The sequence below is a fragment of the Dasypus novemcinctus genome, chromosome 1 (assembly GCF_030445035.2).
Source record: "Dasypus novemcinctus isolate mDasNov1 chromosome 1, mDasNov1.1.hap2, whole genome shotgun sequence".
Classification (NCBI taxonomy): Eukaryota; Metazoa; Chordata; class Mammalia; order Cingulata; family Dasypodidae; genus Dasypus; species Dasypus novemcinctus.
The window spans coordinates 76625298-76653072 of NC_080673.1; the positions used below are offsets into that span (position 1 = coordinate 76625298).

At 39.8% G+C, this 27775-nt stretch overlaps 1 protein-coding gene and 1 pseudogene across 1 annotated transcript; both read right to left on the reverse strand.

The window, feature by feature from the left end:
• Window positions 1–1753: 1753 nt before the first annotated feature.
• On the reverse strand, window positions 1754–3241 carry LOC101420489 (tRNA (guanine(6)-N(2))-methyltransferase THUMP3 pseudogene; annotated as a pseudogene).
• Window positions 3242–5785: 2544 nt separating this feature from the next.
• On the reverse strand, window positions 5786–6531 carry LOC101430208 (proline-rich protein 23C-like). Its single transcript, XM_012518079.2, is given in 2 exon segments — window positions 5786–6489; window positions 6492–6531. Coding segments are annotated over 2 exon segments (744 nt in total).
• Window positions 6532–27775: the final 21244 nt, after the last annotated feature.

Here is a 27775-nt window from a genome sequence, read left to right on the forward strand (position 1 = left end):
TATGTTTGGCTTTGAAAAGTAATACCTTTGTGTATTGAAAGGAAAAATTTGTTTTAATTTGACATTCTGGTCCCACACCATCTTTCTATCAATCTAAAAATTTATTTCTATTTACAAAAAGAAATGTTCTGTACTACTAACACTTGCGTATCTTTGCAATCCCTATGTTTAAATCCTAATCCCTATTTTAGTTCTATGAATCACGTGCATATTTTAATATTTAAGGCAGATGGTGAACCTTTCCTCAGGTCTTATTTCATCTTGTCATGGAGCAAACACTTCACAAAATGTTATGACACTTTATTTTTTGAGGATGAGATAACAAGAACTTGAGCCAACTGAAAAGCAAATTCGCATGGGCAGGGTAGATGTGGCTGAACATGCTCTGATATGTTCACTACTATTCCTTTAAGTCACAGTGGAAAATGGGAACTGCTAGAAAGCTTGAAAACTTGTTATAAACCCAAATTCTAGAGAATTTTAGTAGACTTTTCACTAGACATTTTTAAAGCATTTTAAGAAAAATACTATTTGCCCATCTACCCTTTCAAAACAGCTCCAAAGAGAAGCTTTGCTTCATTAGACTTTTTGAAATTCCATCATGTTAACATTTCCACCTTTTGTTAACCAGGTGAAGAGCAGTTTACCAGGTCAGCTAACAGGGAGGTAAGGATGAACAACCACCACAGCAAGGAACTGAGAGAGTCTACAGCTGAGGGTAAGAGAGTCCCATCCATCAGCCGTGTTGAGTTTGAAGCCCCCTCTCAATTGAGAGGTGGAGTGAACATCACCATCCCAGGGTCCTCAGGACAGGGGAATAAAATATGGACTAGAGTGGACTTACTGGTATACTATTATAGAATTATTGTGACTCTAGCAATGGAAGAAATACAATCACTGATGTGGAGACAGTGGCCACTGGAGTTGCTGAAGGCAGGGAGAGGGAAAAGGAGGTGTGATATGGGGGCATTTTCAGGACTTGGAGTTGTCCTAAATGATATTACAAGGAAAGAGGCAGGACGTTATCTATCTTGCCATAAACCACTGAATGAACTGAGAGAGTGTAAACTACAATATAAACTATAATCCATGCTGTGTAGCAGTGCTCTAAAATGTATTCATCAAAGGCAATGAATGTATCACACTAATGAAAGAAGTTGTTGATGTGGGTAAAGTGGGGTTTGTGGGGAGTGAGGCATATGGGAACCTCCTATATTTTTAATGTAACATTTTGTGGGATCTATGTATCTTTTAAAAATAAATAAAAAATGTATTTTTAAAAAATAAAGGCACAAAGACAAATAATGTAAAAAGAGCAGTTTAAACAGTGCATATGGCACTCTTGAAGCATGTTCTTCATGCTGACATTTCCAGCATCATTCTTTGCTTCCTCTTTCTTCATTTTTTTTTATGTTTAACTCATTTAATAGGCAGCAATATTCTCAAAAACCTTTCTCTTCATTAGATGTTTGATCCCCTTGCAAAAGTTTTGGTTTGTGCGCTTGAATCTGAAGCTTTACTCCATTGATAATATGATTTTCCTGATGTAGGACATTCTGAAGTTCTTATTCTGAAGAAAACCCAACCCAACCCACACCTTTGTGAAAGCCAGTCTGTCTGTCAAAAGGTAGAGTGCACCCTCGTACACGGCCAAACTGATCAAAGTGTGCTCTCAGCTCAATTATAGCCACGGTCCAGGGAATGTTTCTAACAAAAGCAGCGGACCGGGACCCGACAGAGCTCTGACACAATGCTACAGCACACCTGATTGCTGAGGCCGCCATGTTCCAACTCTATTTTGTTTTGAATGATGAACAAAAGCATGAGCAGTACATTTCAGGAGATAAACTGCAGCAGGAAGACCCCCTATATTCACTCAGACAGTATGCACTTTTCACAACACATGTCTCATTTTGGATAATGCCTTGATAAAGCATTTCTTGTGCTAAGTAAGTAATACAGCTTGTCCTGTCCCAGGTCTACAGACATGGCTCATTTCCCACAGGGAAGCCGGATAAGTGTTCCGGTTTCTCTTCTTGGAGCCTATCCTTTTTCCAATTGGCATAACTGTTACAATAATATGCACATATCCAGTTTTCAATGGCAGATTGTAATATCCCATTGAACACCATCTATAGGCAAGCCCCAGGATGGTTTGATTTCTTTGATTTGGTTCTTGGTCAATAAAGATGAGATGTTATTTGCTGCTCTATTCACAGTAAAGAGATTATTATCACCAGCAATGTAACAGTTAGACCATTCAGCAGTCCCCTGTATTGGTATTGCCCCAGATATCAGATCAACTATTTTATCAATAGGTTGAGAAGCAAAAAGCCTGAGCATCCCATAGGCAAGAGTAGATCTAAGAGTTGTAAGTCCAAAATGCATGATATTTCTTCAGTGGAGGCTCTCTTCTGTCAGTGCACTCTCAAGGGTAGTCAAAAGAACCTCCACATCAAAGTTAGTCATATCAGCCTTCCACTTAAAATAATCTTGATTGGCACCCACAAAATCTTTTGCAGCATCATTTGAGGTAAAGCAATGTTTCTCTCCTGCCTTGTTTCATGTGACTCTAAACTTCAGCACTTGAGGCTCAGTTTCTTCTCTTGAAACTTCTTCTCTCTCATCTTCTTTGAAAGATACCAAGTCATCACCTACTAATGTTGATATCTCCTCTTTGATGGTTGAATTTTCATAATAGTCTCAGATAAGCATATCTAAGGTGGTTTTAGTGAACTCTTTTTTAACATATTTCTCATCTATTTTGTCTCCTTGTCCATTATCAATCTTCCCTTTATTTGAATTATGATTTTTTAATGCTTTTTTTCTTGAAACTAGTGTTGATTTTCCATACTTTCAAAACATGGAAGCTTCTCCATCAAGTTTTCAAAATCCTTTAGAACTTCTGCCTTTTTGTCTTTGAACTGGTAATCTTTAAACTCCTGAACAACTACAAATAAATTATCAACTGAACTCAGACCATGAACCTGAGCCAGACTTTCCACTGATATGTCAAAATATATCTTGCTCAGTCTTTGCTAATTTTGCATGATGACCTCAATCTCTCTCTTACATTAGGTGCAGCTGTTTGCTCTAAACCAGTAGGTATGGTGGCTCCAATAGTGACTTGGAGATGCTTAGACTCATTTCTGAAGCCACTTTCAGCCACCTGTATGGACCTCTGGTTCCCATGAAGGTTTAAATCCAAGAGTTGGTTAGTGGCTTCTTGAATGGCAGACATATTGGCAGTGCCTCCAAGATCCTTAACACAGTCCCCTTAAGGAGATCACAGTCACTGTGACTTTATCTTCATCTTCTAAATACGGCAGCTGAAGGCCAGTAGAAAGCTGTATGCTGCCCAATTTCACAAAGCCAATCAGTGGCGCAGGAGGGCCTAGAACTCCTATCTCCTACACCCATCCAAGTCACTGTGGAGAAGAGAATCTTGCAAAGAAGTTAAAGGCCCAGTAGAGGCAGCAAGAAAGGATTTGCCATTGGACCCGACTACAGTCTGAAACTGGTGTCCACCCCTGTAACTACGATGTGGACCACAGCAGCAAGGCACCATCCGCAGGTGCCTGATTCTGCCCCTCGGGGCCTAGGCTGAAGGGCCATAGGCCGCCACACCTGGCCACTCCAAACTGCCTCCAGATTACTGGCAGCAAGTCGATATTTTTTAATGGCACTCTTTTGGAAGTTATAACTCAAAAATGTTTAAATGTTCCTTCTAATTCAGAATATATTACAGAAATTTCAATTGCAGTTTTGTTTTTAATTTTTGGTTGTGTTTCAAGATGGCAAAGCTCATGGTTAACCCCATATTCCACCCCCTCCCCAAATCCTGTTCAAAGAACCAAAAAAACAGGAAGGATTTCAGATTAAGATCGAAGACTGAGTACATGGTTTAATTTCACCCTGTCTAAAAACTCATCAAAACTATAAAAAATAAGTTTCTGTTGACTTTAGCTTTATCAGTTACATTTATTTCATCATAAAAAAATCAAGGCAAAACAGTGACATTAAAAAATTAGGAGTGGTATGTATGTGGTTGCTTTTCAAACCAAGCAAAACAATGAACATCCCAGGTGAAATGAGAATTGCATAAAATAGTGTGGAATAGCAGAAATACACACTAATTCCTCATTAGAAATTCTAATAGTGTAAGTTACCACCAAAAAGATTTTTAAAAAAATGCAAATAGTCATCTCAGTGTTTACTGAAACAGTATATTAAAACATAATATTTAAAAATCTTAAAGTTACTGCTTTTACTGACCTTCCCTTTCTACTCTGCCCTTTCCAAGTCCTAAGACAGGCATCCAATTTTTTAAATCCCTCGGGCCCCAAGCCTGGTTTTAGCTGCTCACCTGCCAGGTTCCTGGTTCTACCTCATTGTCTGGGAGACCCTATGTAGCTATTTTATAGAGCCAAACGAATGTTTAAAATAATTTGATAGGGAAGTGGACTTGGCCCAATGGATAGGGCATCCACCTACCACATGGGAGGTCCATGGTTCAAACCCAGGGTCTCCTGACACATGTGGTGAGCTGGCCATTGCACAATGCGATGTGTGCAAGGAGTGCCGTGCCATGCAGGGGTGTCCCCTGCTTAGGGGAGCCCCACGTGCAAGGAGTGTGCCCCGTAAGGAGAGCTGCCCCATGGGAAAAAATTATAGCCTAACCCAGGAATGGCACCACACACATGGAGAACTGATGCAGCAAGATGACGTGACAAAAGGAGACAGATTCCTGGTGCTGCTGACAAGAATACAAGTGGGCATAGAAGAACACACAGTGAACGGACAGAAAGCAGACAACTGGGGAGGGGGGGCAGCTGGGAAGGGGAGAGAAATAAATAAATAAAATAAATAAATCTTAAAAAAAAAATAAAAGTAATTTGATAATGTAACCACTTAGGTAGAAACAAAACAAAAATTCAAAATTTATTAATTAAAGCATAGAACTTTAGAAGTCCAGAAACTAGAGCCATCCAGTAAGAAAAGGATATTAACAATCTGAGAACTATAAAGATTCCTAGAATTATAAACTTTTCCTGGACAGGAGACTCTCCCCATCGAAAGTCTGCAAGAAGAAATGAATGAAAAAGGGCTGGGTTCTTTGGGGGAAAATATCCCACAGCTCAATAATATAGTTTAACTATTTGCTAATCTTGTCATTAACAAAAGAGAAGGGCACAGGGTCATTAGTTTGAGTTCAGTGTTTGTTTTGTATCCTACACACATTTGTTAACATGAAACAATTTTCTAGATCCCCAGAAAGGGATAAGGAAAAGGTCCTTGGTGAGAAGATTGTCGTAAATCAGCACCGGGACTAGCACCAAAACCAAATGAATATAGAAACTCAGTAATGATTCTGATTCTGGGGTAGTGGGGGTTGGGGTTGGGAGGGGAAGGATGAGGCCATAGTATGCTGAGGAATGGATGCATTTTTAGCCAAATGTGCTGGAGCTGAGGTCTAAAGCAAAACAAGGGAGAATGCAGCTGCCTAACTATATCCGCTATAGAATGAAAAGCCTCTGAGCAGCAAAATGAAGGTCTGAAAGTACACTGGGTCCCAGGCAGCGAATTTCTTTACCAACGTGCTGTTTCTTGCTGATGTTCTAGCCCACCTCTGATCCAAAATTCTGCAATGCAGCATGCATCCAAAAACATCTATCTTCTCTCCATGCTTGGATGTCCTTGCAGGTTGTGCAATGTACACACAGTGGCTGTCAGGAGACCCTCTCCTGGTCACCAGCAGAATGGCAAGGGACTGCGGGAGGGCAGCTCATTCCTGAAACAGGCGTCTCCGGGCCTTGCACGGAGGGCGGAGAGAGCGCTGAGGGCGCTGGTGGGCGTCTGGACTAGGTGAGGGAGGCAGAGGTTGGAGTGGTGAGCTGGGGAAGGGCCTCCGAAGGTGAAAGTCCAGGTTGAAGTAGGGGCCAGGAGAGCGTCTCTCTGAACTAGGGTTGGGGACCGAAGCAGAGGGCTCTGGGTTGGGGCCCTGTGAACAGGAGCTCAGGACCCTTCTAGCAGAGAAGTGGGGCCCAGCGACGGAGCCGGCTGGAGCAGGCAGCCAGGGCGCCAGGTGCTCGGAGTCCACGTCTTCCTCGTCGGTGTCTGGGGCAGATGCGCAGAAGAATCCCTGCTGGTCCGGGAAAAAGCCCAGTTCCAGGCCATCAGGCGAGTCGCCCTCTCCTGACCGTTCATCCAGCGAGCCCACGAGGGCCTCGGGCACCAGGATGAGCGTGTGATCTCCGAGGGACACTTGCAGCACCGACGAGGGCGCTGGCGCCAGCACCAGGTCGGCGCGGCCCAGGGGCACCTGCAGGGCACAGTCCTCCGCCAGCACCGCCACGGAGGTGAGCGCGTGCTCGGTCCCGGGCGCCCCTGGCACCACCGGGACAGGCGTGGCAACTGGCTCGGGGCCCGCGGGCTCTTCAAGTCGGTGGCGCTGGGCAGGGCCTGGCCCTGCTGACTGCGGCGCCCACCCGGCGCGGGACAGGCGCTGGGGCTGCGGGGCCTTGTGCTCATCCTCTAGACGGTGCTGTGGGCGGCGCTCCCCCTGGCCTGGCGGGGACGTGGCGACAGCTGGAGGCTTAGTCCTGCAGGTGATGACAAGTCTCTGTGGTCAGAAACCGGCGAGGCCGCCTCAGAACCACGCGAGGCGGGATGAGGCCTGGGAGCCCCAGAAACGCCCCCCTGGAATGGCCATAAATAGGCCAGCCCCTATTTATGTGCCTCAGAGCCCGCCAAAATGTTGGCGTCTCGAAATCTAATCTTTGCGTCCTCAGGCTGGCCGGGATGAGTCCTGGATGGCCAGTTGTGTTGGAGGTAGCGTCAGTCCAAAAGTAATTTTTTAAGAGAAGTAAACCTACAGAAAGGATAATAAGAAAGGAGAAAATTTCAGTGCCTGTTGGGATACTAAAAAGCAGATATACAAATAATAACTGTTTTGGCAGATGCAAGAATGGAAAATCCTGTCACCTATGGAGGTAACTGAGATTCAGAATAAGATACACACACACACCTACCCACTGATAGGGCTGTATGGAACTGGCTGATGCAATCTTGGGGGCTAGCAAGTCTGACTCAGTGAGGAGACAACAAGCTGGAAACACAAAACAAGTGATGTTGAAATCCGTAGTCCAAATTTCCCAGGGGAGAAGGCTGGCTGGAAATTCCAGCAGGAGACCATGTTGAAGTGGATGCAGAAATTCCTCTGACCTCTGAAACTGTCTCTTCTGTCTTTTAAGAGCTCCTACTGATGAGAAGACTCACCACATTGCAGAATCAATCTGCTTTGTAGATTTTAGATGTTGATAGGATCCATGGATTGTGCAAGTGAATCCCACCTATGAAATGCCTTCATAGAAACAAGTAGGCCAGTGAGTGGCCAAACAACTGGACACCATAACCTAATTACCTTAAATCGGAACTTAATCATCACAGGGAGCTAAGAGGATTGAATGTGTAATGGACAGGACAAGATGTAATGTGAAACGGGCAACTGAATATCTCTTTGAATAAAGGTGAGATTTAAGCAATGACTTGACAGAGACTTGGTGAAGCAGATATGTGGGGTAAGAGGGAAATAGCTGAAGGAATACTAGAGGAAAGCCTGAAGGTAGGAGTATGCCTGGCATCTTGTTAAGTTTAAAGAACTGCAAAAAAGCCACTATTGCTAGCATAAAGTTTGCTGTTAGTATATGAATCTGTCACAGAAGCAAAGGTGGGGTGGGAGTGGGGGGTACTTTTTGGGCAAGCGTAAAGACTTTGGCTTTTCCTCTATGTGAAACGGAAAACCTTCAGAAGCTTCCAGGGGAAAAGAGTAAAATCCAGGAGCCCAGTTAGTGGGAGGCTGTAGTAAATCATGGAAATGACAATGTATCTTCATCCATGGATGCAGGAGGGGATGTGGTAGGACTGACTGGACTTTGGATATGTTCCTAAGGTAGAACCAGCAAAATTTCCTGATGAATTAGTTGTGGCATGTGGGAGAAAGGAGTCAGGGGCAAGCCCAAGGTTTTGACATGAGCACCTGGAAGGATGGAGTTTTTAGGAACTGAAATGGGGGAAGCTGCATTTGGAGCAGGTTTTGGGGGGATGGAGGTGAAATGAGTAGTTCATCTTGGAAATCTAAGTGGAAATGTCAGGAAGGGTATGAATTAGGAATTTGTGAGAGAGGTCTGATCTGGAGATGAATTTATTGAGGACTGTCATCATTAATATCTCCACTGCCATTGTATCATCCTTTCAATCTAAGGACAGAGGTCATTTGATACTGACCCCAGTTGTAATCTGTATTAGGCAGGTCCTGAGCAGTGCTGATGCAATTTCTCTTCTTTCCCTTCGTATGCCACTGCCTGGATTAGCTGAGAAGAGGACATTTATTTCACCCTACCCAAGTGTTCTGCTTTGAACATCTCTTGGGAGTTTATGGTAAGCATGAGGAACTTACAAGCAGAGAATGTAGAGGAATTTACTGTGTTGACTGTTTTTATGCCAGACAACTAATGTCTAGTTTATACTAGAGTCCTACCAGATAACCCAAGGGCAAGAATCCAGTGATTCTCAGGAAGCAATTGTTCTTGCCCCTTGATCTCCCCAGGAAGGGCTCATAAATTCTTAGTAAAGCTGAAAATGGCCTATGAGCCAGAGATTATTCACCTTATTCTCCCCTCCCCCTGGGACTCTTTATCTGATGTTAGCAATGTTGCTTTTTTTTCTTCACTGGGCTTTTTGTTTTCCTTTTTTTTTTTAAAATAATCACTTTATTGCTTACAGATTCTTACATTGTGCATTTGCTACTATGATCTAATGTTTACTTTTTTTAAAAAAACAAATCAATTTTATTGATACACATTAGTAAAACATACAATTCATCCAAAGTGTACAATCAGTGGTATTTGGTATAATCACACAGGTGTGCATTCATCACTTCATTATTGGAGCATTTTCATTATTTCAATAATAATAATAATAAACAACAGACAAACAAAAATATTCCTCACCTCTCAATCTCTCTACTTTTCTGCTGCTGTTCATAGCTGCTATTTCTGATTATTCAAGCACAATTATTTGTTTATTAAGCAGTTTTACTGAGATATATTTACGATGCTATGATCTATCAAAAATCTATAATCAATGGCTTTTATTATAACACAAGTTGTACATTTAACATCTCAAAAATTTTAGAACAACTTAATTTCTCCAAAAAGAAAGACTCCATACCCCTTAGCATTCCTTCTGCAGCCTTACATAGCCACTAATTTAATTTCAACTTCATAAATTGATTTATATCTTGATTTTTATATCTTGATTTTATATAAATGGAATCATACAATACGTAGGACTCTGTGTTTGGTCTCCTTCACTTAGTATAATTTTTTTTTAGTCTGATATTAACATTTTGTAGTATTAACCTACATTTGTTCAGCTTCAAAGAAACAGTCTTATATATGTAATTTTATTCATATTCATATTTCACATTTATATTGCACATAATATATTTAGCTCATAATAGGGCAATCATATAGTATTTGTCCTTTTGTGTCTGGCTTGCTTCACTCAACATAATGTCCTCCAGGTTCATCCATGTTGTCATATGTTTCATGACTTCCTTTCTTCTTTCTGCTGCATAATATTCCATTGTGTGTATACACTATAATTTGTTATCCACTCAGCAGCTGATGGACACCTGGGTTGTTTCCAACTTCTGACTATTTTGAATAATGCTGCTGTGAACATCAGTGTGCAGATGTCTCTTCATGTCACTGCTTTCAATTCTTCTGGGTATATACCTAGCAATGGTATTGCTGGGTCTCACAGCAAATCTATATTTACATAGCTTACTTTTCACTATAGCATTTTATAAGCTTTGACCAAGTGCCTGTATCCATCAATGAATTATGCAGTAGAGTTAAAATACCCTACAAATGCCCTACTACATTCTACCTGTTCTCATTTTTCTGTCCCATAAGAACCTCTGAAAATCACTGCCTTTATATCAATATGACAAGTTCTTCTGCTACAATAAAAATAATAGATCTGCTTTGGTCCATGGTAGCATTCCCCCTTATACTTGTTTATTCCTATGTCTTAAAGATTTGGGGATGTTAATACTTGCTCTGGTTCTGATTGAGAGGAAGCCTAGATCTTAAGGGGCAGATGGAAGGAACTGTTTTGCTTGCAGTTGCAGGTACACTGTGTATTTTGGGATGGGAGTTGTCCATCATCATCATTTTGTTAGTTGTCCTGTTTGAGTCCCATGAACTGGAGGGTAGGTTTTGGCCACAACCCTCCTGAGATTCAGGACTCAAGCAGCTCATGAAGAGAATGAAGATTTAAGTCTCTGAAACATATATTTAATGGGTATAGCTAATTGTAGGTTCAAATAAAAGGGGTTGAAGAATCATGAGTAGGGGAATTATAAATGAGTCTAATTCTGCTATATTGGGGAAATAAATTTCCATTTAGTCCAAAGTAAGGCTTGACAACAGAGTGCAAATTTCATGGGGTTGTGTGCCTTTCCTATAGTGTCCGTTTGTCTCTAGTGTGCTTTGGAGCACCCCTGTTTGACTTTTGTTTATTGTGGCAGTCAGCAAGATCTGCCTGAACTGTTCATAAGCATAACCTCTGAAATATACTCACTACTTTGAAATCTGTTATCCTATAAAAAGTCTCTTGTATTTAAGGTTTCCCCTTTTGGTGAAGGTCTTTTTCCAAATGCTTCATTGGTTGGTGCTTGGTATTAGTCCCTTGGTGCCGGGGAGGCTCATTCCAGGGAATCATATCCCATTCTAGTGCTGGGGGGTAGGGGTTGGGTGCAGGGCATGGGGAAGGTAATGAGTTTATTTGTTGTGTGTGGCTTAGATGTGGTCACTTTCTAGTGATAAGAAACATTTCAGGAGGTAACTCTTAGGCAGTTGTCAGTATCTTTTTAATGGCATTCTCAGAAATTATAACTCAAAAATGGTTAAATATGCTTTTAAATTCAAAATATTTAACAGACATTTCAATCGTAATTTCATTTTATTGTGTTTTATATTGGCAGACTAAGTTCCTGGTTACCCCACATTCCATCCCTTCCCAAATCCTCTTCAATATTTCCAAAATAGAACAGGAAGCCCTTCAGGCTAAGATTTCATGGGATTGTGTGCCCTGGATATGGTGTCTGGATGGTTCTAGAGCCCTCAGGAGTACCCCTGTTTGGATTTTGTTTACTGTGACAGTTAGTGAGATCTGCCTGAGTAGTTCATAAACGTAACCTCTGAAATGCCTTTGTGACTCACTCTGAAATCTCTTACCCATAAAAAGTTTTTTTTGTATTTAATGTTTCCCCCTGTTGGTCAAGGTCTTTTTCCAAATGCATCATTGGTTGGTGCTTGGTAATTGTCCATCTGTGCCAGTGAGTCTCATTCCAGGGAGTCATGTCCCATGTTGGTGAATATTCTGGGTGAATGAAGGTGAGATTAGAAGTTCATCTTGGGCATTTGAATTTCCACATCCATTGGATATCTAAGTGGAAATGTCATGAAGTGTTTGAGACATGGGTTTGTGAGAGAGATCTGACCTGGAGATGAATCTATTGATTAAGATTCAATATTGAAGACTGTCATCATTAATATCTCCACTGCCATTGTATCATCTTTTCAATCTAATGACAGGGGTCATTTGATACTGACCCCAGTTGTAATCTGTACTAGGCAGGTCTTGAGCAGTGCCGAAGCAATTTCCCTTCAGCTACACATGGGAGTTATGGTCATGGCAGATGGGGTTAACTACCAGGTCAGATGGCCCCTCTTTGGAACTGGTGTTTATGTGTGATGAATCTGGACTCAGATGGGATCTCTCTTCATAAGACTTTCATGCTAATGTGCTGGAGTTGCAGTTAGTGTTGGGGTTTAACATATATTTAGGGGATTTGAATCTCTGGACTGACAATGTGATAGCCAGGTCCTGAGCCTCAACAGACTCCAGCACCTACAATCTGATTTATTGTACTCACCACACTCAGCTAAGATGCAGTTGAAGAAGGACAACCACCACACCATGGAGCCTAGAGTGATTACAACTGAAAGTGGGAGGATTGCATCCAGCATCCAGGTGGAATCTGAGCCTCCTCTTGACATAGAGGTGCAATGGACACAACCAATCCAATGTCCACATAGAAAAGGTGGCATTGGATTGGGAAAAGTGGACATGGTGGCTGATGGGTATGGGGAAAGGCAGGAAGAGATAAGAGGTGGAGGCGTCTTTGGGACATGGAGCTGCCCTGGATGGTGCTTCAGGGGCAATCACCGGACATTGTAAATCCTCACAGGGCCCACTGGATGGAATGGGGGAGAGTATGGGCCATGATGTGGACCATTGACCATGAGGTGCAGAGGTGCCCAAAGATGTACTTACCAAATGCAATGGATGTGTCATGATGATGGGAATGAGTGTTGCTGGGGGGGGGGGGGGGGGGGGGGAGAGGTGGGGTGGGGGTGGTGGGGTTGAATGGGACCTCATATATATATTTTTTTAATGTAATATTATTACAAAGTCAATAAAAAAAAAAGTTCTTTAATTAAAAAAAAAAATTTCCCTTCAGCTGCCTAGATCAGCTGAGGAGAGGACATCCATTTCAAGTAGCCCAAGTGTTCTGACTTGAACTTCTCCTGGGACATGGTGGTAGGCATGAGGACCTTAGAGGCAGAAAATGTAGAGCAAGAGCAATTTATTGTCCTGACCATCTTTATAACAGATATCTAATGTCTAGTTTATACTAAATCCTACCTGATAACCCAACAGAAGGATCCCAGGGATTCTCAGTTCTTATGTCTAAGTTATAATTGCATCATTTATGTGTTGTAATGCTAATTCCTCTTTTTCTCCCTAAATAAATCTCCAAAATAGGTATATATTTTGCTTTTCCTTTTTGTATCATATGTTGATTTTAACAATGTATCTAATTTGGAGCATATGCTGTTTCCAATAGCCAAATTAACCTATCAGTTTTTCTACCTCTTACTTTTGGTTGGCAGTGTAATTGTTGTAATTGGTTTGTGATTGGATATGGTATATTTTGTCCTTCTGAGGACCAGTGTATTCCTAAAACTTTTGCAGTTGTATCTTGTTTTGCTCCTCATTAGGATTTATAGTTCAGCTTCTTTTTGTTAAAAAGTTAATTATTTGTAATTTTGTCTGTTCCAATTATAATGTGGTGTTCAGCATAAGATAAAATATTATCATCATGTTGCATATCATGTGCCTTTTCCTGTAGTCATTTTTCAAATTAGTGTACAATTATCTGGTAGTGCTCCTTCCAACTTAGAAGTAACCTTACAGAGATTTCTAAAATCAACAGTGAATCTGTAAGATCCATCTCATTTTTTTAACTAGCCAAATGTGATTATTATTAGTTGAGATGATAGGCAAGAAAAGATCTCTATGTGTCTCTATCCTTTCCCTGGGCTTACTTTATATTTCACCTCTTAATGCCCTAGTTACGCAAAGGGTCTTAGATGGTCTAAAGTTCTGTCTGCCATTGCTACTGTTTCTAAATGGTATTCTCATCTGCCTAAATTCCCTAGTCATATTGTTGACTAGATTCCTAAAATTTTGTATCCCATTTTGTTTCTGCATATTGGTACAGATTTTTCCCATTCTGGATGAAGTGGGAGTGGTTTCATTGGTTTTTCAAACCTGAACAGTGCATTATATGCATAATTTTTATCCTGACTTAATTTTTCACCAGTTCTAATTGCATCCATAAATTTGGCAGTTGTGTCAGAACCTGTGAAAACTGTGAATAAAGCCATCCTCACCCACGTTGGTGCTTACCTTGGTATAACTTTCTTAATTTGGTCTGTTGTTTCTGCTTCTAATGAACTCTTAAAACATCTACCATAATCATAATCAATATCCAGCTTCATTTATCAAGATATTAGTGGTATCCCCAGCAGAGGACCAAGTCCCTGTCTTTAGTGCTTTTGAATTTGGTAAGGGCCATTTAATTTCCAGGCCTTAGATAGCCAATCAAACAGTGATCTTCTGTTTTTAGTGTTTTTCTCTAGAACAAGTAAGTACTTGATTCAGTCTTACATCACCAGTTATGTTTCCTAATTGTGTTAATTCACTGTCTTTTAGTGGTAAGTTTCATCTAACTTTGGACCATAGATCTAATAGTTGCTATGTTTCATTTCTTTCACATCTTTTTGCAAAAATTCTTGCTTTAATTTTATGATTTCTTGCTTGGTGAATGTTCCATGTTATTACTGCAGTAGGGTCTACATCATTTCTGGTCTCAGTAGTTTTATGGGTCTTGCTTCCCAGGTCTCCTAGTTGTATGGATTGTCCACTCAGTCATTATGCCCTGGCAAGGGATCTGGGTCATCATCCAGGACAAATGGGTTGGAATTTGGGATTGGTCCTTTAGACACAATCCTTCTGGCCAGAATTTTCCCTTTATTTCTATCGTTGTCTATGTTACTTGTTGCTCCCAACAATCAAGAAGGTATTTCTTCCTTTTTAGCTCTTTTTAATTATAGGATATAATGCCTCTAGTCCCGTGATCCTAAGTTTTTGTCTTACAAGGTCCTCTATTGGTCTCCAAGGATCCTCATTTTTTAATACATAGTTTTCCCTTTTTAATTATCTACTACATCTTGAATATCTTCCAAACTTTTCTTGTTTTTTTCCCCAAATGTAAATGCCAATTACCTTTGTGCTTTAACAAGGTATTTGCATTAACTTTGTATTCTGCCACTACACTAATTGTCCTGTCAATGTTGTTGTTACGACAAATGAAAATCAGATGAAATAAAAATTAAAGCTGGTCCCACATGACCACAAGTTGAATGCTCAATGTATTTTATTTTCTTGCTTAATTACAGCTTCAAATATGTCAACATGTCTGTTTTAGTTTGCCAGGCTGCTGAAATGCAATATTCCAGAAATGGGTTGATTCTTACAATGGGGATGTGTTACCTTATAATGTTACAGTTCTGAAGCTGTGAAAATGACCAAATCTAGGCCTCATTAGGTGATGCTTTTTCCCAGAAGAAGGCTGCTGACAATCCTGGACTCCTCTGTCAATGTGGTAAGGCACATGACAGCATCTTCTCGTCTCTCCCCTCCCTCCCAGGTCTCACTGCTTTCAGCTTCTTGGTTCCATGGCTTTCTCTCTACTTCTGTGTTTTCTCCCCTATTCATACTGTTTATAAAAGATTCCAGTAAAAGGATTAAGACCCACTCTAGGTCAGCCTTAGTTGATGTAACCTAATCAAATATCCCTAACTGAAGTAACCTAATCAAAATTCCCACCCACAATAGGTTCACCCCAGGAGTGGGCTTGATTTAAGAACATGATCTTCTGGGGTCCATCCAGTTCTAAATCGTCACAATTTCTAATGCACAGTTACCAGGTCAGAATATACAATACATTTAAAGGTGGAGGATAGTAAAGTCTTTAAAATCCATCAACTTGACAGCCACTGGACTGCAAACAATACTTTCAATAAGTATTGTTAAAATATAATACTCTGGAGGAAGGTCTAATGCAGTGTCAGTGGAGAAGCTTGGCTTTAGCTATTTAGGAGGCACTGGTCTGATTGCTGAGTGTGAGTGAGAACAGAGGCTCTCACAGCAGGGGGCACTGACGTCAACAGTCAGACAGAGGTCAATCTGCCTAAATCTGATGCTCAGGCAGAATTTTCACTGGGTTTTTATAAGAAGTGCCAGTCTGACTGGCACTGATCTGTTCATACCATTTCTTCACCCAAATGCCTGATTATCACTTATTACAAAAACATGTTTCCTGACGTCAGCATATTTCCAGAATTTCAGGGATTTTTTTCAATTTTTTACATTCTATTTTGTGGTCAAAACACATTTAAAATATTTTAGGATCCAAGATCATTAATATCATTTCATTACACAACACCCTATCCTGGAGGTGTTTTTTATACTCACAATCCATATACTTCTGAGATGGGGTGTCCTGCTTGAAGCTTCCCAGCCACAGATACCTCTTTCTCATTCAAATCTACCTCCTTTAAAGCTCAGACCCTGAACCTATGTTTCCAGTGTCTTCTCTTTTCTGTTATTTTACAACCTAAATTCTACTTCTCTTATTCAAGAAAGGCTTTATGAAAGCTGGCTCATTATCTTTCTCTCTACCCTATTGCCAACATCATTTGTTATGACATTAATCAGCATTTTTTGGATGGTCATCCAACACTGGCTTCTGAGTTGACTGAACTCCTCCCCTCCAATGGTCTCCTCCTCAGGCAACTACTTTTATGATAACATCTCAGACTTTATTATTACTTTTAACTGTGCCACCTTCATCGTGCTGATTTCCAGCATCCCACTCTGTCCAATACTGCCTATTCTTATAGCACTCTTATCCTAGCAATCCCATTCCAGTACTTCTTCAACCTCATCAAGGCCTCTAGTTCATTGGCCTACCAGTTATGTACTTATTTTATTCATTAAAAACATGTCTTCACTCCTCTTCTCAACCAGTTTGAAATTCTATGATTCATCAGTATAACTACCTTTATACAAACATATTGCATTTTCTTCCCCCTCTCATAATTATCTAGGGAAAAAAAAGTTACTCTGTGCCTGAGCAACTGAAACTTTGAAGAAAATCATATGCCTCTTTTAATCCTGTCTCTTTCAATAATGCTTATAAATCTAAGAAGACATTGAACACCATCTTTCAACCTTTATAGATTTTTCTAGTTTGTTTTTCCCATTTCTTGAGATGAATATTTCGTATCTTCTCCTTACCCCTATATGTAACCTCCACTCTCCCCAAAACTGTCATGATGACTCTTAATATAGAGGAAAAAAAGAAGTATTCAAATAGGAGTGCCTGTGTTTTACCAAAACTTAATCTGTATTTCCACAAATCTGAACATACTTTCTGATTTTTTTCTTATTAAAGTCAAAGACCTGTCCCTTCTCCTTTGACAATCCTGCTATGGATTTCCTCCTCTTTTACCTTCTCATGGACTTGTGTCCTGCAATTATCTTTCTCATTACTTCATAATAAGTTTCTCCTCTACGAAATACTTCCATTTAAGCTATAAACCTGCTGTGGCATTGATCATTTAAAAACTCATCTCTTGACCCCAAATCCCACCATTACTACCACTCTATGAGCTTTCCTTCTAGCGAAACTTCTTTAAAAGTTATTTTTTCTCCTTCTACCTGCTTTCTTATCTCCTCTATCAGTTTGAGTCAAATTAGGAGCGTCACATAATGAACTAAAACAAGTTTAATATAAAGAATTATTAAACCTTAGTGATAGTAACTTTAAGATATAAGAAGATTCTAAATGGTACCCTAGAGCTGAGGGAGTGTTTCCAAAGACAGACAAATGTAGCAGTAGAAAGATAGTGGGAAATTTGACCATTTGGTCCCAAAAATCCAGAACAGTGTCTGGAACATGCTAGCTACTAAATAAATATTTGTTGCATGAATGAAGGAAACAATGAAAAGTGAGTAACAGTAAAATCTTGTCTAGGGGAGGGACACCAGTGGGCCATCTAGAAAATCCAATATGCTTGGAAACCTAGTGTTTCCGTTTAAGAAACTCAGAAATAAAACAACCAGTAGTAAATCCTACTGTCCAGTACCTCTTATGCATCAGCTCGCTCGGGGGTTCATGGTCACTGTGTTTGCCAGCCGTCACCACAGCAACTTCCCTACTGCACAGCCTGGCAGTGCCTTACTTCACATCTGTGCAGTGAGTGCCTTGCTTTCCTTGCTGTCACTTTCCTGCTCCTTCTGAATTAGGATCCGCTGTTTCCATGCCAGCACAAACAGAAAGTTTACTGGGAGGGTTAATTCCCATTTAGCAAACTTTGACCCATGGACATGGAAACTAGAGAATACATTCTTCTTGCTTCACAAACTGTCCTGAGACGGCATATAATATATGACCTCTGGCAGGAGGTCCTTTGAGAGCAAGCATTTAATTGGATTTGGTATCAAGCAGGGGCCAGCTCAATAACACATTCAGTGTTTGGTCTCACGCTTTCTCTGCCTCACTTCCCTTCTCCCCAACTCTTGTTTCCATGCTATTGTATGCCCTAATGTTGGCAAGGGTTTGGAGCAACTGAAGCTTTTATACACTACTGGCCGAGATGTACAATGATGTAACTACTTTCTATGGTTGCCTGAATTCTTTACCCTATATGACCTATGCCCTGCCTTTTTGAAAGCTTTATGTAAATATATTCTGTGGAGTATTATCTTTTCAACTATCTGACCCTGTGTAATTCATGCACTGGTAATCCAGATCTGGTAATCCGATCCAGAATCCATGCTTTTAACCCTACCCTACATTGCCTGGTGCAGCACAATGATAAAATGAAATAGCAAATATAAAGAGGATGGAGAGGAAATGTTCCAGAAAGAGAAAGTAAAGAAAGATAATCTAGAAAAGGCACAGATGTGGAAAGGGATACTATCCCCAAGACTTAGGTTCAAACTTTATTGGAGAAGGTAGAGTTCCAGTTGAGTGGTAGCAAAAAGACAATAATTAGGGAAAAAATGAAATATATTAATTCAGAATATGATGAGTGCTCTGTAGAAAATAAAGAGAAGAGGTAGAAAGTGCCAAGAGTCGTGTTAGAGGGGTATGGGAACGATGTTATGAGAAAGTAGTCATTATCTGAACAAAGAACTTAATGACAAGAAAGAACCTGTCAAATGCTAATATGGAAAAAACACAGATCAAATAATAAGGAATGTTAAGTATAAAGGCCCTGAAGAGTAAGCATGATTGATCAGTGTGACTAAACACAAGATGATCTGGAGAATAGGTAGATGTCCATGTACAATTTTATAGCCATCCCAATGAATTTAAACATTAATCTAAATACAGTGGAAAACCATTGTTGAATATATGCCAGAGGTGACATGAATTTTGCTTTTTATTATTTCTTGTTTTTGTTGGTTTGTTTTTAATCACTCTGGCTTCTCTTTAAAAAATAAAATGTAGGGAATTAAGAAGGAAAAAACTGGTCCCTAATTTATGATTACTGGTTGGATTCTGAGTCAGTCAGGTAAACTGGTGTAGAGAGGGTAATGGAAGAAAATGTGGGCATTTTGACCCAACAGGGTATGTTAGTATTTTGTCCTGGCTTGGTTAATTCCTACTCTTTGTTTGTCTCCCTTTGAGGCCAGTTTCTCCAGAAAGGTTCCCTAGCAGCATACTCGGAGTTATGCCCTCCTCATCTATGCTTCTATCACATTCACGACATTCACTACATGGGAAATGTATATATATATATTTTTAGTTTAACCTAAACTTGAATGAAAGTTTCATTACAGCAGTGATTTTAGCTGTGTCATATTCAACTTCATATCTCGAGTTTCTAACCTAATTCCTAGAATTCAGAAAATGCTCAAAAATATTTATTAATATTGGTGATGGTCACATTAGCTGATAGTTAATTTCATGTGTCAAATTGGCTAAATTATAATGTCCGGTTGTTTGGGCAGGCACTGGCTTGCTTGTTAATGGGAAAAGTATTTAGAGATGGGATTTGCCATCTGTAACTAGCTGATTGCCTTTATAATCAACAAAGAAAATTGCCTTCAACAATGTGGGTAAAGTCTCCTCTTTAGCATTGGTTCTTACTAAAATATTCAGCCAGCCAGTTTCCCCTGAGGAATTTGGACTAAAGACTTCAGCATCAACTTTCTTGGCATTCCCAGCTTGTGACCTGCCCTACAGAGTTTGGACTTGTTTCATCTCATGAGCCAATTCCTTAAAATCTCTCTCTCTCTCTCTCTCTCTCTCTCTCTCCTCCCCCCCCCCCCCTTCCCTTGAGTCTCTGAACCCGTTCTGTGGGGTTTTCTCCAGTTCTGAAATGCGTAATTGTAATAGACATAATCAGCACCATATAGCATCCCTATATTGGCTTGTGACCTGTGGGATGAGGGCTGTTACGGTATGAAAAGCCAAGGGGAAACCACCAGAACTCCTCTATGTAGAAAAATAGCAAACCAAAAGCAATACTACATTTCTAGAGTACTTGAAGGATTCAGGGTTGTCAATTCCTACCATATTCTCACTCAATTCTCCTATCTAACCTATGCAGAAAATAGAGGGGTTGTAGAGGATGACAGTGAATCATCAGAAACTTAGCCTGGTGGTGATTCTATTTGTAGCTATTACTCCAGAAGTGGTATCATTGCTTGAGTAAATTAACACATTCCCTGGTGCCTGATATGTAGCTATTCATCTAGAAAATCAGATCTGGCACTATTCTTGATACCTGTTATTAAAGACCACCAGAAACAGTTTGCTATCTCTTGGAAAGGTCAGCAATACACTTTCACCTTAGGAGTATATCAACTAACCAACTCTGTCGTAATCCAGTCTTTAGGGACCTTGATCACCTTTCCCTTCTATAAGACATCACACTGGTTGATTATAAATGACAGTATGCTGGTTGGACCTAATGAGCAACTAGCAGCAACCACTCTAGACTTATTGGTAAGACGTGTATGTGTCAGATAATGGGAAATAAATCCAACAGAAAGTCTTCTTTACTACTTTAGTGAAATTTCTGGGATTCAATGGTATGGGCCATGTTGAGATATCTCTTCTATGTTGAAGGATAAGCTGTTGCATCTAGCTCTTCCTACAACCAAAAGAGAGGCACAATTCTAAGTTGGTCTCTTTGGATTTTTTGGGTTAACATATTCTTTATTTGGGTATACAATTACACCAATATATTGAGTGACCTGAAAAGCTAGTAGTTTTGAGTGGGAACCAGAACTAGAGAAGACTCTGCAACAACTCCAGACATCAGTACAAGTTGCTCCATTGCTTGGGCTGTATAATCCAATAGATCCAATGGTTTTAAGAGTCAAAGACAGATAAAGATGCTGTTTAAAGCCTCTGACAGGTCCCTGAAGAAGAATCACAGTGCATACCCTGAGGATTTTGGAGCAAAACCCTGCAACCGTCCACAGATAATTACTGTTCTCTTGAGAAACAGCCTTTGGCCTGCTACTGGACCTTCATAGAGACTGAAAGCTTAATCATAGGCCATGAAGCTACTATGTGACCTGAACTACTCATCATGTATTCGATGTTGCCTGACCTATTGTTTTGTTTGCTAAATGCTGCCAAAGCAATATACCGGAAATGAGTTGGCTTTTATAATGGGGATTTTTTTATTTATGAGTCAGAGACGCTTTCTTCCCAAGGTTCACCTGTGGGAAATTAGGCACAGGGTCACATGTTCATATCTCCCTCTCCTCTGGGACTCATTGAGTTCAGCTTCTGGCTAAAGTGGCTTCCTCTCAACTTTCATGTTCCATTGATTTCAGCTTCTGGCTATCAGGCCTTCTCTGTTAGCTTCTAGGCTGTGCTCTGTCTCTGAAGCTTTTTTCCCTACTTGCAGCTATGTATTCCTCTGCTTATAAAGGAATTCAGTAGGAAGATTAAGACCCACCCTGGGTCACACAATCTAATCAAAGGCCTTTAACTGAAGTAATATAATCAAAAGGTCCTATCCACAATAGGTTTACACCCACAGGAATTACTTAGTTTAAGAACATAATTTTCTGGGGTCCATAAAAACCTCAGACTACCACACCTATTAAGTCATAAAGTTAGGTATACATAGGAGCACTTTATTATCAGATAGAAGAAGTATATACAAGATCAGGCTTGAGCATGCCCTAAGGTGACAAGAAAGTTATAGAAAGAATACCAGACCTTACTTTGGTCACATTAGTTTCTCTTTCCTAGCTGGCATTTATGGTCTTTTGGGGAATTTCCTATGTGAAGATGATTAAGGAGGAGAAAACTTAGACCTGACTTACATTTTGCCTGTGCAATATTCAAGTACCATCTAAAAGTGGAGTTTCAGTATGACAACCCTTACTGGGACAAGTATCAAGGACAGTGGTGAAAAATCTTCTGAATGGGAAGAACTGAGTAGTGCTCCTAGTGGTTCATTTTGCTTAAAATGTGCAAAAAATCATGAAGCTATTTGTGTCCTATGTGAATACTCACCAAAGGGAGGCCTCAGCAGAGGAGAATTTTAATAATCAAGTGTATAGAATTATCCATTCTGTGGATAGCAGTCAGCCTTTTTCACTAGCCACTCCTGTCATTGCTCATAGGGCTCATGAACAAAGTGGCCATGGTGTCAGGAATGGAGGTTATACATGGGTTTAGCAATGTGGACTTCCACTCACCAAGATCAATCTGGCTATAGCCATAACTGAGTTCCCAATCTGCCAACAGCAGACTGGCCCTCAGTTCCCAGTATGGCAACATTCCCCAAGGTGAAAAAACTGTTATCTGGTGGTAGGTTGATTATATTGGACTGATGTGGGCTATGGGTGAAGGCTCTTTGTCTCTTCAGAGATAACCTAAGCTGAAGGCTGTGGGTATGGAACGGTAAGAAGCTGCAGTCCTGCCCTTAGGGACAATGGCAACAGGCTCCAGTCCCAGGAAACAGTTTAACAATGCAAGGGCTATAAACTTTAAGTATTTAGGGGAAATGCAAAAACCAAATATGCTAAAAGCTTATCTAGAATATCTGGAGTCCATGCTAAAAGCTTACCTAAGATGTGGAAGATATATATGCTAATTGAAGCCTATTGAGAACTGAAACAAAGGGACCATTTGGCCTTTCCTCTCTGTATAAAAGAAGTTTGAAAATCTTGTTCAGGGCTCGGGATTCAAACAGAAAGCTCCTGAGTCCGGCCGGCCATCAATAAACCATTTTTCCTTCTCAAAATCATTCCTGAGTCCTGGCCTCTCTATACTCAAATAATTGAACTTCTCTCAAATTCTACAACAGGACCGCTTCCATCATGGAAGGTGCGGCATTTTATATTTACTGGAATAGAGACCTAATATGGATATAGATTTGCCTGACCATAACACTTCTGTCAAGATTGCCACCCTTGGACTTAAAGGATGTGTTATCCATCATCATTGTATCCCATACAGTATAGCTTCTGTTCAAGGAACTTACTTCACAGAAAATGAAGTGTGGTAGTGTGTCTATGCTCATGGAATTCACTGGTCTTACCTTGTTCCTCATTATCCTGAAGCAGCTGGATTCATGGAATGATGAAATGGCCTTTTGAAGACTCAATTGCATCTCCAGCTTGGTGGCAATATCTCTCAGGGTGGGACAATACTTAACAGAAGGCTGCATATGCTCTAAATCAAGATCCAATCTATCGTGCTGCTTCTCCCATACCCAGGATTCACAGGCCTAGGAATCAAGGAATGAAAATAGAAGTGGTATCACTCAGTAAGACCATAGTGTTCCACTAGAAAATTTTTTGCTCCTGTCCCTGTGACCTTATGCTTTTCTGGTCTGTAGGTCTTAGTTCTAAGGAAGTAGTGTTTCTGCCAGGAGGCATAATAATTGTTCCTTAGAATTGGATGTTAAGGTTGTCACCCAGCTACTTTGGGCTCTTCATGCTTCTGAATTTGGCAAAGAAAGGAGTTATTGTACTAACTGGGGTGATTTATCATGATTACCATGGGGCAATATTGGGCTTCTACTACAAAATGGAGGAAAGGAAGAGTATGCCTGGAATACCGGAGATCCCTTAGAGTGTTTCTTAATCCTACCACACTGTGGGATTAAAGTCAGTTATGGTAGGGGTAGGGAGTGGGGCATATGGGAATCCCCTATATTTTTAATGTAACATTTATGTAATCTAAGTATATTTTTAAAATTTTAAAAATATATTAAAAAAATAAATAATGTCAATGGGAAACTACAACCCAATCTAGGAAGAATTACTAATGGCCTGGACCCTTAAGGAATGAAGGCTGGGGTCACTCCACCAGGCAAAGAACCATGATATGCTTGTTGAGAGTAAAAGATATTATGGATTGGGTAGTGGGGGTATTTCTTCTTTATTTTGTTATGAATCTTTGTGTGTGTATATGTACATGTGCAGCGAATACTCTTTTTTTTCCTTTTAAGTTAGAGGATAAAAAAGATAAGAGTGAATGTGTCCCAAAGACATCCCATCCTCTTCTGGGGAAAGGGATAGTGTGATTTTGGTTGTATGCAGGACAGTTCTATCATGTTAGGTGAAAATATGACTATCCTATTATCTAAAGTGGAGATTAAGTATGGTTTAAGGAGATGTGAATGGGTGCCAATTTGACAAGTTATGGACTATGATGGTTAATTTCAATTGGCAGCTTAGCTAGGTTATGGTTTCTAGTGTTTTGATGAAGCACTGGTTTGCTTGTTAATGGAAGGGTATTTTGAGATGGGATTTGCATCTATTAATATAATCAGTTGATTGCACTTGTGATCAACAAAGGAGATTATCCTCAGCAATGTGGGCAGTAACATCACCCAATTAGTTGGAGGTATTAAGAGCCAGAACTGAGGATTTCAGGGATCAGAAGAGGAATTCAGACTCAACTTCACCATTGGTTCTTGCCAGAATTTACAGATAGCCAGTTTCCCCTGGGAAATTTGGACTAAGCACTACAGTATCGCCTTCATTGGAGTTATTTCCAATTTACTACTTGCCATGTAGAGTTCAGACTTGACAGTCTCCATGGTCATAGGAGCCAAATTCCTTATAATAAAATAATTATAGTTTTATTATTGTAATTAATTTATAGTAAATCTGTGTGTTTGTGCATGTGTATCTTCTGCTGGTTCTGTTTCTTTGGAGAACCCTGACTAATACAAAGGGAAAGATAGAAGGTTATAAAGGAAGGGAGGAAAGGAGATAAGTGATGGACATGTAGTGAGTAGAAAACAAAAGTATCATGAAAGGTATTAAGGATGACTCTTGAAAACAGCAAAATCTCTCTGTCATCCCCATGATTCAGCAACCAGGGGCCTCTATGCTGTAGTTAATGGAAGATACTGTGTTACCTGCCCTGTCTTTAGGTTTTATTATTCTTTCTATTATTCTTTGGGGCAATATTTCTTGAATGCTTAATTGGTGGAATGTTAGATAAAACAACCTGTGCCCTCAAGTAGCTAAGAGTTTAGCTGAGGACAGGAACACATATACAAGTAGGTTCAATTATTTATTTGTTGGGGACTAACATTAACATATAAATTATGACTTGAAGAAAGAGAAAGTATTCTTTATTCAAAAAGGAGCTTCTCTCCATCCTTACAAATGTACTATTCATATTATACTCTTTCTACGAGTAGCATCAGGAACAATTGTATGTCATCTCCCTCAAATATCCTCACAGTTCTTACTAGTTCTTGCTTCTCTTTCTCTGTTCTCTGACTTTCATTTAGCTCAGGACAACTACACATGATAAATGTGGCTCCAATTTCTCTTTGAAGCCTCTCCTTCTACAAGTTTGCTTGCTCCATAGAATCTTTGGTTCTAACAATATTTTAACTCTAAGAGACATGACTCATATAAGCTCTTGGTACTGCTCCAAACCCCAAAGTTTAGACAGGACTTGGTTTCATTAAATTACAATAACAGCAACTACATTTATGAGAATGTTTTGGTGTTTTTTTTTAATTGGACAATAAGAAGTGTTAGTGAAGATGTGGAGAAACTGAAACTCCTTCAGGCAAAAGCAGCATGGGTCAATGAAAGGAGTGTAGAAATCTATAGAGGTGGACAGTCTGGTACAAATTCCTGCCAATTTCAAATACCCAGGAAAGGGATATTTACCTCCTGGGAAACAGAAGGGACAACCAACCCCTAATAAACAAGGTAACTCTGTGGGAAACAAAGGCATGCTGTTTCCACGGTAGCAAGTTACTTTCTGACCACTGGGTCATGCTGTCCCTGGAGATGTACATGCAGGTGGCTAATCTCTCTGGGAAACATAATATTCCAGCAGAACCCAGACTTGATATCTCAGGTAACCTGGGCAACAAGATTTGTGAGTATACTTGTTTCAATAACATAATAGAACATCTTAGGCTTTAGTTACTCTCTTATCCACTGTGCACTGTGTTTTCATTAACGAAGTTATGGGAATAGTTAGCTAGAATAGTTGCTGGTTCTCACGGTTGCTTGGGGTATATAAAGAAGCCCCTGATATTAATAAACTTGTCTGATGAGCTTGAGAAATCAATGCTCTCAGAACCCCTGATCCCAATCTCTCTTTGTCTTTCATTCCTGATACCCTTTGGGTCCATCACTCCGACATAACTCAAAACAACTAACATATAAAAACCCGGAAGATGATAGAGAGTCAGAAGGACAGGGAAAACCCTGCACAATGCATTTGCCTTGGGCAACCCTCCCTGATAGGAAATATCAGGGAAGTTAAAAAAAATCTGTTTTATCACCAGTTGATTATAAAACCAAGAAACAGACACCTCAGGGAATTAATCCCAGAGTTAACATTTTAAAATATTAAAATGTACAATGTGCAAAAAATTAGTATAAGACAAACAAGGAAAAAAGAAATTATGGCCCATTCAGAGGAAGTGGAGAAAAATCCAGAAAACTAGAATGAAGAAGATGAGAATGTGGACATAACAAACAAAGCCTTTAAAAAATTATGTTAAAAATGCACAAGAAGATGAGGGAAAATACAGAGAAAGAAATTAAGGATATCAGGAAAACAATGAATGATCAATATAAGAGTTTAAGTAAAAGGATAGAAATTTTAAAAAGGAAGAAAACAGTACTCCTGCAGTTGAAGGCCAAAATAATTGAAATGAAAAATGCCCAGAAAGATTTCAAGAGCAGATTGGAGCTGGCAGAAGAAAGCATAAATGAACTTGAAGATAAGACACTTGAAATGAGTGAAGATGAGGAGTAGAAAGGACGCAGAAATATTAAAAGCAAAAATAGCCTAAGACAGCTATGGGACACTATCAAGCACACCAATATATGCATTTTGCAAGTCCTACAAGGAAAAAAGGGGCAGAAGGAACAGTCAAAGCAATAATGACAGATAACTTCCCCAACTTGGCAAAAGATGTGTATATGCATTTCTAAGAAGCTCAAAGAACACCAAACAGGATAAACATGAAGAAAAATACAGCCTATCATATATTGAGCGCACTGTGAAATGCAAAGGGAAAGGAGAGAGTTCTGAAAGGTACAAGAGAAAAGCAACATATCACCTGCAAGGGAGTCATACACCATGGAGGCAAGAAGGCAGATGGTTGAAATATTAAAGTGCTGAAAGAAAACAACTGCCCACAAAGAATTTACCTAGTGAGACTTCCTTTTAAAAATGAGGGAGACATTAAGACATTCTCAAATAAACAAAAGCTGAGGGAGTTCATCACCACTAGACATGCCCTACACTTAATGCTAAGGAATTTCTTCAGACTGAGAGGAGAGGACACCAGCAGTAGTTAAAAACTCCATAAAGAAATAAAGACGCGGTAAAAGTAACCATATGTGTAATTATAAATGCCAGTGTTATTGTATTGTATTGTTTTGTATGTAATTCCTCCTCTTCCTATAGATGCATAAAAAGCAATAATAAATTTAAAGTGTACAAAGTTACAAAGGTGGGGTGACAGAAGGGTATACAAAAAGTATGTGTATGTTTTTGAAGTTATACTGGTATCAGAACATATATGGTTGTTATATATTTAGGGTGGTAAAATTTTAACATCATGATAACCACAAGTAAAGTATATGAAAAATATATCCAGATAGAAAAGAGGAGGCACTAAATATGGTACAACTTAAAAAACCAACAAGTAAATATAAATGTAGGAATTTGTGGAAGAATTGAAGGTATAAGCCATATAGGCTAAATAGCAAAATGGCAGAAGAAAGTCCTGCATTATCAGTAGTG